Here is a 13945-nt window from a genome sequence, read left to right as displayed (position 1 = left end):
TTAAAAAAAAAACCTCATTGATGTCTCAACATCAATAATGATTATATTTTTAGTTTTGCACTTAGCAAAACCCCTAAATGCTGCGTAAAGACTGGTGAACAGCAATCTTATACATTTTAATATATAGTCTTGGCACTAATGACCACAACCTGTACTAGTGTACTGTTCAAAAGTTTGGGGTTGGTAAGATTTTTTTTAATGTTTCTGGAAGTCTCTTATGCTCACCAAGGCTACATTTATTTAATCAAAAATACTGTAAAACAGTCAATTTTGGAATATTATTACAACTTAAAATACCATGTTATGTCATGTTACGTCATGTTATGTTATGTTATGTTATGTTATGTTATGTTATGTTATGTTATGTTATGTTATGATAGGGGCTGTCACTAAAAATTAATCGCATAATCAGTTAATTATTCTGACTAGTAATCAGAATAATCAGATAATTATGATGCTTTTTTTGTAATAATAAAAATAGAGACGTTAAAATTAATTAAAATACATATATAAAAGCAATGAGGCAATAATTAGTTAAAATTAGTTAAAATAAGGTATCAAAAGCAAGTGATTGTATGACTGAACACAACTGTTAAAATACATAATGTATTATAAATAATAGAGCTAATGTACATTCCGCAATACTGCAGAATACATACTGCACAATCTAATCCTTGTTTAATATTGACTCAACAACATTTAAGTAAAATATCCACTTAATCTTTAATATTTGGCCATTTCTTCAATATGTAGGCATCAAAACAATTTAAACAAAGCAAGGCTTTTATTTTTAAATCGCGATGAACAATTAGCATATTATAAAAGATATTGTGCTGTTCTCCTGTAATTGCGTAGGTTTATAAATGTTTTACCTTACAAATCTGATGGCATGGCATTCCCAGGTGAACATTATAATACACCCAAACTCACAACAATATGCAGACATGGAGTTTGAAAAATTAGTAAATTATAACTGTTTGTGTAGAGCAGCATTTGCTGAGTCGCTCCGAGGTCTACACACATATGAATACTTAAAGTGCATATATTAAACATGCATTGCATATATTTATTTAACTGAATTGTAGTGTTTTTGAATTCACAACTGTATTATAATTTATTATTTTATATATCATGCAGCCTAGGAAAACGGTCTATTAACCCGGTTCATGGATTCTCGTCCTTGGAATGTGCCACTTTCGGTATTTTGCCGGTTACTCAACACGGGGTAAATGCAATCAAGTATTTTATTTTTTTTTTAAAAGATTAGTCGAATTGAATTGAGGAATCATGACAGCCCTAGTTATGTTATGTTATGTTATATTACATTATATTATAAAGTGTAATTTCTTCCTGTAATGGCAAAGCTGAATTTTCAGCAGCCATTAATCCAATCTTCAGTGTCACATGATCCTTCAGAAATCATTCTATTATATACTAATTTGGTGCTCAACAAACATTTATTATTAACAACGTTAAAAACAGTTGCTTAATATTTTTGTGGAGACCATGATACGTCTTTTTCAGGATTCTTTAATTCATGAACATTTTTAAAAGAACAGCATGTATTAAAAACAAAAATCATTTGTAACAATGTAATTGTCTTTGAACTTTTAATCAATAAAAATATTTTTTTTAAAAATCCAAAAAATATCTTACTTACTCCAAACTTTTGAATAGTAGTGTACGTTTAAGTCCATTAAAAAAAAACAACTATATATATATACCAAGTATATAACTTATTTGAAATGAACAAATTGCATGTTAATTTAACAGGTTAATGTATATACTATCTCTTGAAATTTGATTCTCTTCAAAAGACGTGACATTCTAGAGAGTAGAATCTAGTGTTTAATCTTAGCAGACTAACATAAAAATGACTTTTTATTTATTTATGCATTTATCTATCTATTTTAACAAAAATGTACTGTTATATTGCACTGATGCAAAGGTATTGAACAAGTTACATGTTCTTCTCATGCTTTTCCTCCTCTTTGGAGTGAGCTAAGGTGAAGCGGAGGAAAAAACTGGGGATAACCCATGTAGGTCGTGGCATCCCTGTGAGGTGCGTCGGAATTAAACAACAGCATTAAAATGCTAAGTCTGACTCACAATCAGTTGGTAAATAAGTGGTCTTTTACCACCACATCTATGAGAGCAAAGCAGCACAACAGTCACAGGACAGATTGGAAAAAAGGAAGGGTCCACCAATGTCATCCTCATACTCCAAGACGATGTGACGTGCACATGATCTGGCCTGAGGCCTGACAAAAACGTTTCCCTACAACAACTTTTGACATCAACATGTATATTACATTATAAACAGGACAGCTGTGGTGACCGTGTCAAAGCTGTATGTCAAACTCAGCTGTTTCTAAGTCTTTGCTGGAGTCCAGAGGCTTCTCCATGTGTCTTAAGCATAATCTTCACTGAGAAGGGAACTCTGCAAATGCGAGGTAACTCTCCAACTCCAACTAATGGCAATGTGAAGCTGATCAACTTAAAACAAGGGAACATGGTTAAGTTTCGGCCTTAAAAAAATCATTTGTTGATTTCTGATGAAATTTTGAGGTGAGAAAGAAAACACTTTTGTGGTGCTACAATGACATCTGTACTTCAAACATTCTGATAGCATATTTAAACTGCCCTGACTACTGTTTTTAATGCACATTTAATAATCAAAATAATAAATAAATATATAATTACGAATTCAACACAGCACGCAAGCAACAAAAACAAACAAAAAAAAAGTTCATTTACAAAAAAAAAAAAGAAAAATATATATAGATGGCACGATGAAGATGAAAACAGTCTGTTTTATGGCATATCTCAGACACGATGTGGAGGATGTGTTTGTAATGGAAACCATGTGAGATGCACTTGTGTGTGGGCACACGCTCCTACTTGATATTCTTGAGCAGGGACGTGCGAGCGTTAACCACTGCTTTAAAGGCGTCCTCGCTGCCTGGGGCCACACACTTGTCCGGGTGCAAAAGCACTGCCAACTTCCTGTACGCTTTGTTGACTTCCTCCCTACAAGCACAAAATGAGAAAACCTATTAGTCTCAGTTTGCACACATCAATCAGGCTTTTAAAATGCTGATATGGCAAACCACCGTGGTCCCACTAAAGCGGGATCATGGTGAAGAATCAGCTAATGAAGATAGGCTTGGCCCCGTACGAGGATTGTGATTGGCTGGGAATGAGGAATGACACAAGCTCATGGTTTCTCAGGGTGATTGGGGAAACCTCAAAGAGGCTGATTAAGCTGGCAGGACAGAATTTAGGGAGGTAATTGGATTGAAGGCATTCTCTAATGATCTGACCCACATGATTAAACCAGCCAAGCTAACACAACCGGCAGTGTTGCATCAATAATAATAAAAAAGTATAATCAAATGGGAAATAACAGTGCTGAAACTGTATCAGCTGTTTTCTTTACTTTTTTTAGTGGTTAGTAAAGCAACATAAAACATATTATTATGTCATATTTTGTCACTGGTGGGTATTGTGTATGTGTTAAACAAAGGTGGGAAACACTAACCTATTAACATCAGGTGGCTCTTATAACTTCCGAGAGGTTAAGTGGGGTTTAAGAAAACAGAGCCAAATCAACATCCTAATCTTATGCCAACAGGGCTTGCACTAGCAATATCTGCAATATTTTAAATGATCGCCCAAAAACCATTCCACATTTCGCTGATTAGTGCTGCAAACCAGGTTTTTGATGGCATAAAGTCTGAAATTTAGTTATTACAAACAACATAGCTATTTAAGGCAGGTTAAAAAAACTTTAGAAAACAAAGTGACCTATGTAATATAATAAATTTAATTTTTTTATTTATTTTAATATATTTATAATACTCTTATTTATTTTGTTATTATACAATTATGTGAAATATTATATGGCATTTTATATAATTCATTAAAATGGAAGTTTAATTTCATAAAGTTCAAAATGCACCTACATTTTTTTGCATTTTGTCTTTTCAGTTGAATAAAAGACTATTTTCCCTATATATTTCATCATTGAGGATTTCTTAAGAAAAGTTTAAAAATCTCGTCTCGTCTCATTCTCGTGAACCCAGTCTCGTGTCTCGTCTCGTCTCGTCTCGTGGGATAAGTGTCTCGTCACACCCCTACTAGTTATGTTATGTTATGTTATGTTATATTACATTATATTATATTATAAAATGTAATTTATTCCTGTAATGGCAAAGCTGAATTTTCAGCAGCCATTAATCTAATCTTCAGTGTCACATGATCCTTCAGAAATCATTCTAATATACTAATTTGATGCTCAACAAACATTTCTTATTATTAACAATGTTAAAAACAGTTGCTTAATATTTTTGTGGAGACCATGATACATCTTTTTTTCATGATGGCATTTTTTTTCAACCATTAGCCACTATGCATGCTCTTTAGATAATCACACCAGCCACTATTTTTCAGTCGATCACAAGATCACCATCAAATAAATTTATTTTATACAATGAATTTGAAATTATAGCATTAAAGCAGCTGTATTAGATAATCAAATCACTGCTGTCAGGAATTCAGACAGCAAGAAAGCGATTTACCTTGTGGCCCCAGGTTTAACCCCCAGCATATCCCAGCTGTCTTTGCTGTTGCGGATGCGTCGGATGGTGTCAGCCTGCTCTTTAGTAAAACCTACATTGACCTCTGGAGTGGGTCTCTTCCCTCCATTTTCACACATGTCAGTTATGGATGAGAAAAAAGCCTGTAGAGGTGGATACAGTAAATAAACAAGAGTTATTCTTTAAAGGGAAACCCGGGTATTAAGACTTGTATGGCTTAATATAATTTAAATGATGTCTTATTCTGAAATATGTAGTAGAACACCCATGAAAGATTTACATTATTTTAAAAATCCACATCGTTTTTTTAACATATTTTGGAAATGGCTGCACTCTGTGAGCTACTGGCACTACCTATTGCTATTTTTACCGCAATACAACTTGGAAAATATAATACTGATAGGATGCCACAGTGTGCGGCTTTTGGTTATCATTTTTTAAGTTAAAGGGCAATAAGAGAAACAATATAATTGAATGAATAAAACTTCCTAAAAACCTGCGTCTTTGTTCTCTCCACTTTAACCTTGATGCCTTTGAGGCTTTTAGTAGACCACAGCTACTGAAAGAGCTTACAAACAGCAGAGACAAGAAACGCTAGATGCCATCCTGGCAGGATGTAAACATGTCGACGCTTGTCATGACGCCACAGCCACTGAAGGAGTTTCTCAGCACGGATTTCACTCGATATCACGGTGTTTACACTCCTTCTGAGGAAAAAAATAGATTGTATGACATCTGGTTTAAGCCTACACTTATATCCATTAGGTCTGCGAAGAATGCAAAAATCGATCCACGAATCTTTCGAGATCCTTCGATGCATCACAGAATCGATTCTGAGCTTAAATAACAGCAGATGGCGCTCTAATCTAGTTTATACCGACCCCCGTAGTAATGTGGATTTTTTAAATAACGTAAATCTTTCATGAGTTTTCTACTACATATTTCAGTAAGAGACATCATTTACATTATATCAAGCCATATAAGTCTTACCTGGGTTCCCTTTAAAAAGAGAACAACAGGGTTGTAAACTGAAAAGAGTTATATGAGAGCACATACCTGAAACATTTCATTGATGCCTTCACCGCTTTGGGCAGAAGTTTCAAAATAATGAAAACCTCTGCTCTCAGCCCAAAGTCTCCCCTCACTCTCATCCACCACTCGCCTTTTCGTCAGGTCAACCTTTACAGATGAGAGACCCCACTTAATAACTCTCTCATGTAAATCATAAATTACACAGATATTTAAACACTAGTCGCACCTTGTTGGCACATACGACAAAGATGATGTTCTCCATGTTGGCCTGTGAGCCCATTTCCTGCTTCATCTCTGTGAGCCAGCTGTCCAGAGCATCAAAGCTCTCTTTCAGACCAACATCATAGACCAGAATCACCCCTTGAGAGTCCTTATAAAACTCATTGCGGACCTGTAAAACACACGGCAGCAATTCTCTCCAACATCAGATTCCCACAGCCATCACAAGCCTGTGATCAACTTCTATTGACAAATACATGACAACAAGAAAAATGTGAAACGCTGATGCCATCAAGTTCTTCAGGGAGGACATTACACGGGCAGCAGCTCAATACTACCACACTGTGGTTAGTTAGATGTATTCATAGAACAAAAACAAAACAATTCTTGATTACCATATGCAATAAAAAGAGATATTTGTGACTCTGGACCAAAAAAACAGTCATAAGTAGCACAAGCCAACAAAACATTGTATGGGTCAAAATTATAGATTTTTCTTTTATGCCAAAAATCATTAGGATATTAAGTAAAGATCATGTTCCATGAAGATATTTTGAACATTTCCTACCGTAAATACATCAAAACTTCATTTTTGATTTTCTCAATATTTTGATTTTTTTGCACCCTCAGATTCCAGATTTTCAAATAGTTGTATCTTGGCCAAATATTGTCAGTGGAAAGCTTATTTATTCAGCTTTCAGATTATGTATATATATATATATATATATATATATATATATATATATATATATATATCTCAATTAAAAAAAAAAAAATTGACCCTTATGACTGCTTTTGTGACATTTGTTTACACATTATTTTAATATTACTTTTAAACACACAATAAATAAAGCAATACCTCATAAAAGAAAGGATGTCCAGCCATATCAAAAATGTTTACTTTTATCTCCCTGTCTCGAACCTGAACCCTTGAGGTGAAGAAAAACAAACAAAAATAAATTTAATTTACATTCCATCAGTAAATCACAATAACTGTGCTTTATTAATAGACATAACTTTTTCATCTCAAAGTATGTGCATTATTAACTGACAAAACAACCACTTAAGATATTATTATTAGATTACTATTGCTTTTTTTTAATATTTAACATGACTGCAAAGTGGTAGATAAAAGTAATTAAAGAATAAATAAATATTAATAAAATTGAGTGGTCATATTATGAGCCAGTAGAACAAGACAGGATACAATTAGATGTTTATGTGCCATAAATATGATCAGTGTTGGATGAAATTCTTGCTTGCTGCCTTTTGAACTTCATATTTGAGAAAACAAGGACAGAGAGGAATGATTTGTCAAACCACATCACTTACTTGGTTACACCATAATCTATTCCAATAGTGGCTAGATACTTGGGCACAAACCGCTTCTCACAGTAACGTTTAATAATGCAGCTCTGAAACAAATAAACAGAATTATTGTGAAATATTGTATATGTTTTAGGTAACCAAGTATGCTACTGTACCTGCTATGCAGGATAACTCAAAAACAAAATCACACTGAATTAATAGTTCCTAAAAAACAGACTGCTAGCAAAAAAATATTTACAATATCAGTATCCAAATGCAAAACAATACGTGTATTAGGGAAAAGCAGTTAACGTTAACGTTACTTTTAAGAGAGAAAATTAAGTAAACATCAAACTACTGATATGTTAAAAAATATAGGTATAATTAAAACAATACCATGTTAATAAACAAATGTAAAGAACCAAGTTTGATGTCTGTATGGTTCATAACAGTCCATTCTTACCTTCCCCACCTCTGCATTTCCCAGACTAATGACCTTAACCCGTAACGACTTCTTGTTTTCTCGCCTCTTCTGAACATTCGTGTCCATATTGCACTTATTCCCAAACCTCGTCCGACGGAGGAGATGAAATATCTCTAGAATTCACGTTACGTTAGGGATATGTCTGAGTCGTCCGTAAACACAGTGAGCAACTAGCTATGTGGCTAACAGAGAGCCCTTGTGTCACGGAATATTATAGATAACATTTTTACATAAACCAAAAGTATATTTCACGCATGTTCTCCCGCCGACAAAACCTGCGTATATTTTAGCAAACAGAATTATTTAAACTCGACATGCTAACGGGCTAGCTGCCCTAGCAACGACTCTTTGCTTACACGATTAAAAACAACAGATTCAACAAAGACTTGTGCTATAGAAATAAATATAAAATACAAACACGTGTTTTTAAAACATTTTACATTATATATTTAATAAAGAAGTTAATGGCAATTATGAGAAATAAGCATAATCCGTGTAACAAAACATTACGGCAAATTATAGCAAACAGATGAGGGTTTCTATGGTGACAGTAACCCCCACACACAGATTCGACAGAGGGGAGTCAATTGGCGTTGTCCGATTCGTGAGAATCATTCGTTTGAACAGAATGAATCAGTTGAACCTGACTCACAAAACCTGACAGAACAATTCGATTCACTCACCTACTGAATCTAAAACCTTTTCTAACATGTCCGACTCGTAATGTGTCGAGAAACGATGGGTGAGCTGATTACAGGAAATTTCAGTGAACCGAAAATTTGGCATATGGAGCGAAAAGTAAGTTAGGCTATTTTTAAAGCTAAATGTGTGTGCTTACAACTCGGTACTATTGTTGTGCATACGAGTTGTTTTATCAATAAACTACATTTTATTAAATCGTTCAAAATATTTTCAGCCCATTTTTAGTGTATAATAATATAGGTTCAAACTGAGGCACACGTAAACACTTAATGGACCCTTTTCACAAGACTGTGTTGATGCGTTTCAACGGTCATCAGCATCATAAATCCTTTGTAGGTTTTTTAATATTTTGATTTTCAAAAAATGTATGTACATTTATAACACTGTACTTTGTATTATATCACATTTTCAAGAAGTTACAAAAAAAAAAGAAAGAAAGAAAAAAAAAAAAACTAGTTAACGCTAATGCCAGAGTGTTTCTAAAAGCTTTTTTTTTTTTTTTTTTTTTTTTTTTTTGTCGTGAAAACACTGTCCTTGAGGTTTTCTTTTAGTAGCTATTTGAGCAAATGGGAACGCAAAAAAATATATTTATGGTACCCTCCCATTCACTGCTCTCGAATTTTACCCAACTATAATGACTTTAAAAGTGATTTTATTCTAATGTTTTAGAGTGAATATGCGTGGAGTAATTAGATGGAGAATGTAATGACAAAAACATGTTTCAGATTGTTGGGGGTTTTTTTTGTTTTGTTTTTTAGAACCGGTTCTTTGAAACGAATCGTTCATAAGAACCGATTCTCGGAAATCACTGGAGTCGATCAGAAGAAAATTCAAACTACTGTTTAAAAATATTCTATAAAACTGACAGTTAATTCAATGTCTTAAAATAAGATCTAAAGGCAACAAGAGGGATATAAAAAGCTGCTGGAGCGCTATAAAAAGTTCCTGAGCAAAGTGAGTGACAATGGGATGGAGAGAGACTGCAACAAACCAATAGGCATGGAGGGAGGGAGGTGGTTGTAGGCTCTTAATAACATAGTCTACAGTGGATGTAAGTTTACAGGTCTAAAACTAGTAGTCCAGGACTCTCATGCTTTCCATAAAGGATTCAGACATAGAATAGATTCGATTATACGAGTACATTATCCCCATTACTTATTCTGACAAGAATAGTCAAGCAGATGCCACTTCCAAATTTTTCAGGTCTCCCAGATTTTCCAAGTCCAAGACGACTACTTTTGGATTGCAGTGCTCTGTTGGACCATCAGGTTGGAGGTGGTAAGCACATTTTAGGCTGTATATTTCAGTTTTTATTGTTTTGTTGTCCATGCTGTTGCTTTCATTTATAACAGAAAACACTTTAATTACATTTGATGTTTTGAAATAGCCTGATTCTCTGTTTGTCAGAGAATATAATACACTTAGGAACTCCGAAAATGGTAAATGGTCTTTGTTAATAATGCTGCTATAATTCAACCAGCTTTACGTTTCATTAATAATTCAGAGTTTCATGTCTAAAGCTGAAACACAGTCAGATTAACACTGAGCTATTTCACATGCCTTGGATCAGACGCCAGAGCTTCTCCCATCAGGCCATGCTAGAAAATCCACAGTATTCTAATGTAGATTTAGTTTTCTTTTAAATAAAATTATATATATGTATTAAATATTAATTCATTTTCTTTCTTTTTAAATAGTAAATAATAGTAAAATTAAAATAACATCCATTAAAATTTCATTAATTGGACAAAGTGGAATTCTTTCTTCTGGTGTACACCGTATTTCCTTTTCTCTTTAAAGCAGATATAATATCGAAGCCTGTAGACAAAAATGAATATTTCATTAGGCTGTCTTTATAGCAGTCAAAAAATATGAATTCATATATTATTCATTATAAAAACGCAACAGAAAATAACAGACAACAATCAAATACTATAGAGAGAAAGCAGGCAACGGGAGGCGGGGTTCCAGTTGATTGACGCATGGCTCCACCAACCGATTCGTTCCCTCTCTCATCCTGTGTCTGCACCCTCTCCATCTCTCTAACACCCTCCTCATCTCCCTCCCCCTCTGCCTCTCTCATTGTTGAATGGTCAGGAGGTGTGTGAATGTGTTCATCTTTGCTGAGGAGGGGCTGTATGCGTGCAGAAGTGTGTGTGAGTGTGTATTTGTGTGCGTGTGTGTGCACCTGTGCGTTAAACCAGCATTGTTCCTCATAGAGGGAAAGCTGTGCCGCGCTGTTTGGAAAATCCAAGGTCATTGGAGCCCGGTCACATGCGCCGTATGAGAGCGTGCATGTGTGATTGAGTGTCTGTGAGAGCGTGTGTGTCTCTCTCTCTGGCTATGTGACAGAGAAAGAGGCTTCAGGCAAAAAACAGAGAATTTCATCAGGTTTTCCATCAATGTACGGTAAGGATTGTGTGAGTGCATGATTGTGTGTATATGTAGTAATTCCCTGCCTGTGTTTAGGAAGGAAAGATTCATGTGCATCACAGGAGATTATGGCATTGACAGCAGAATGATGCTGAAGCAACAGATTGCATGCAGTATTGCAGCTCTGCTCTATTTATTGTGCATATTTCATCTTTCAGCCTTCACTGCTTTAGCTTGAGCCACACTACTTTGCACCAAATACTCAAACACACACTACTACTGATATATCGTTCAGTTATTTACTCTAACTGCACATTTGCATGTACACATATTATATTTCCTACTGTATACATATTATTTTATCTGCCCAGCTTGCATGATTGAGGATGTTTCGAGCGAGCTGCAGGCAGTCAAGCTGCGACTTTGATTTCTCACAGTGTGGATGCCTTGGAGATGTGCGACTGGCTTTAGCGCTTTAAAACCAGATCGATTGCATTTTTAACAGCCTGAGTATTTTTCACTCTGATTTTTCAGAAAAACAGCTTTTGAGAGAAATCAGTTATGTATGCTGGTCGATTATGCTTTGCATTTTATATTTAAGGAGTTAAAAGATCATTTAATCAGCAATGACACGTCATGTAAAAAGAAGATTCAGTTGACTAGAATAACAACTCTAGTAAAAAAGTAATAGATTTAAAATGCATTGATTTTATAGTAAGTACAGTTCAAGTCTGACATATCGCTCGAGATTTAAAAAATTGTAATTAAACTTTATTTGGAGTACTACTTGTGCACAATGCACGTTTCTTAATATTAAGCATAAAATATATTTTAATGTCACTGTTGATGAGGATTGTAGGATCTTTAAATTATATCGGTCTTTAAATGCAAAATATTTGAAGTGTACCTAAAGTATACTTGCAGTGGTTCCACTTTAGCACAATCAAATATACTTATTTATATCTTAAGTGGGACTTCAGCACTACTTCAAAATTAGTTGTTTCAATTTAGCAGACTTTAAGTACACCAGTTTAGTATACTGAAGGTACAATTGCAGGGTATTTTTATTAAGGTATTTTAAATACATTTTAGTATATTTATATTTCACTTGGGAAAACTGATTTGACTTTTTAGATTATTTTAATATATATTTTTAATTAAAATGTATATTATCAGAATGACACTGAGTGAAAATTTAATTGATAAATGAACTCTTTTATGCTTTAATTCTGAAATTCTGTCTTTTGTACAAAGGAGTTCAAATGGTCAGTGTTACAAATATTACAAAGATATAGATTTGTGGCCTAGAATCCCATATGCTCCCAATCAAAATTTTAGGGTCAGTAAGATTTTTTTTTAAAGAAATTAAAACTTTCATTCAACAAGTGTGCAATACATTGCTCACAAAAGATTTTGATTTCAAATAAAAGCTGTTATTTTGAACTGAGAATCCTGAAAAACATGTATCATGTTTCCTAACCAAAAAATGTGGTATATTATAATGATTTCTAAAGCATCATGTGACACTGAAGTTGCTGAAAATTCAGCTTTGCCATCATAGAAACATATATTAAAAATATATTAGAAAAATATATTAAAATGGACAACAGTAATTAAAAATGTAATAATATGTCACAGTATTTACTGTATTTGTAAGCAAAGATATGCAGCCTTAGTGAGCAAAAGAGATTTTGAAAACATAAAAAAAATCTTACCGACCCCTTAATTTTTTTGCAAAAATGCTTTTTACATTTTTTTTAATTATTATTTTTCTGAATTCTACAGTTTTCTGATGATCCAAGTTCCAAGTTTATATATTCTGAATCCCAGAATTTTAATATATGTTCAGACATTTGGACCTGGTCCTCGAATCTGATTGGCTGAGAGGTGTGCGATATTCTAGTGATAACAGAACTCCAACCGTTTCACTGTTTGTATCACTCCACTTGTGGTGTTTCTCACAGTATGTGTCATGGCGGACACCCAAATGCCAAATCCACAATAATTTTATAAATAAATACCATTTTATATCACGGAATGTATTTTTAAGAGTTTTTAGGTGAAGATGTAGGCATCTTGGCCTCAACTGCAAGCTGTTTTGGGTGCATAATATGTAATGTTTTAATAGCAATACCGAAACACATTAACTATACCCTGAAGCTTCTTCAAAAAGGCGTAACATTATTCTCATACAGAGTTCTGGGTATGCAAATGATAGTTTTAGATTAACTAGATGCACATGGAAGTAGAACTAACAGTGACAAGGTTAAAGAAGTAAATGAATAGATTGTTCAGCCTAACATGAAGTTCCCTCTCTGTATTTCTGCTTTTTCCCTGTGACACTGCCATATGAGAGTGAGTGTATTCGATATTGTGTCCTGTTTTGGGCAATCTGAGGGGATATGGCATCTGTGATGGCTGATGTGCTAAATATAGCTGTCATTTCAAGAAGCTCTAACAATTCAGGGGAACCGTATTTAGAGTGACTGCGTCACGACCAGAGAGACAGTGCCCGGAGTCTGCGTTTTGTGTTTCGGAAAGATTGATTTTCCATACTGTAGCCGCCACAACATGGAGTTTGATTCATTCACATGCACTGTGAGTTGTGTGTTATGCAATTGCTTTAGCAGCCCTTAATAAAGCCCTATTAACACTGGATGTCTTCTAGTATCCCTACCAGCTTGGAGGATATCATATCAGCCGTAGTAGTACATCTGAGCACAACTAGTTCTTTATTATGACATAATCTTCTTTGTCACAATGCCAGCTGTAGCCTTTGTTTTGCAGCGTATGCAGATCGCAGATGTAGGTGTAGACTTGTTCTTTGGCAAGAAAGTATGTACAGTACTTACTTCCCTAGTGTCAGCTCCTAATTTAAATGATTTAGATGTTTGTGCTTTTTGAGTGTAACATTTTACATTTATTTATTAATGTTCTCATTAAATGTACAGAATTTCTGATATGGTGAGTTAAAATAATAAAGCTAAAAGCATATATTTTGGCCCCTGGGCTCAGTCAGTGTCAGTAGATTGTGCCAGGTGAATGATAGAGGTGAGTACACAGCCATAAGAGAATTATGAGGGTTGTAAAGCAGTGGGTGCTGTGAAGGTTGTATTTACCACCCTGTCCGAGAAACAGAATGCCGCTTGCGTTTTATAAATGTAGCTAATACACTACTAGTAAGCAATTCCCGTAGCTCTTGTATGGTGCTCGGATTTATGAATTTAAT

At 34.4% G+C, this 13945-nt stretch overlaps 2 protein-coding genes across 4 annotated transcripts in view; one reads left to right on the top strand and one right to left on the bottom strand.

Annotated features, from left to right (window-relative positions):
* Window positions 1-991: 991 nt before the first annotated feature.
* On the bottom strand, window positions 992-8183 carry dnajc27 (DnaJ (Hsp40) homolog, subfamily C, member 27). The gene is made up of 8 exons (XM_051133738.1): window positions 7621-8183; window positions 7182-7264; window positions 6709-6778; window positions 5857-6021; window positions 5655-5777; window positions 4581-4741; window positions 2902-3030; window positions 992-2496 (listed from the first exon to the last, which is right to left on the bottom strand). The coding sequence occupies exons 1-8, from the start codon at window positions 7705-7707 to the stop codon at window positions 2493-2495; spliced, it is 822 nt and encodes a 273-aa protein (XP_050989695.1). The 5' UTR covers window positions 7708-8183; the 3' UTR covers window positions 992-2492.
* Window positions 8184-9524: 1341 nt separating this feature from the next.
* The window catches only part of efr3ba (EFR3 homolog Ba (S. cerevisiae)), a 31907-nt gene continuing 27486 nt past the window's right edge, over window positions 9525-13945 (top strand). For 2 of the 3 annotated variants that reach the window (XM_051133720.1, XM_051133719.1), the window contains exon 1: window positions 10413-10752. In XM_051133720.1, the coding sequence (XP_050989677.1) occupies window positions 10746-10752 (7 nt within the window). In that variant the 5' untranslated portion in view covers window positions 10413-10745. Of the gene's footprint in view, window positions 9622-10412; window positions 10753-13945 lie in introns of those variants that run through there. The other variant, XM_051133717.1, reaches the window with a different exon arrangement.

The sequence above is a fragment of the Labeo rohita genome, chromosome 17 (assembly GCF_022985175.1).
Source record: "Labeo rohita strain BAU-BD-2019 chromosome 17, IGBB_LRoh.1.0, whole genome shotgun sequence".
NCBI lineage: Eukaryota > Metazoa > Chordata > Actinopteri > Cypriniformes > Cyprinidae > Labeo > Labeo rohita.
Note: the sequence above shows the minus strand (reverse complement) of the source record. Positions and strands in the feature narration are given on the sequence as shown.

Coding starts and splice junctions, on each gene's coding strand:
- dnajc27 (XM_051133738.1), bottom strand. CDS start 7,707: ATGGACACGAATGTTCAGAAGAGGCGAGAAAACAAGAAGTCGTTACGG. Junction 5,778..5,856: donor TTGTCGTATGTGCCAACAAG/GTGCGACTAGTG, acceptor TCATCTGTAAAG/GTTGACCTGACGAAAAGGCG. Junction 4,742..5,654: donor GCATCAATGAAATGTTTCAG/GTATGTGCTCTC, acceptor CCACCTCTACAG/GCTTTTTTCTCATCCATAAC.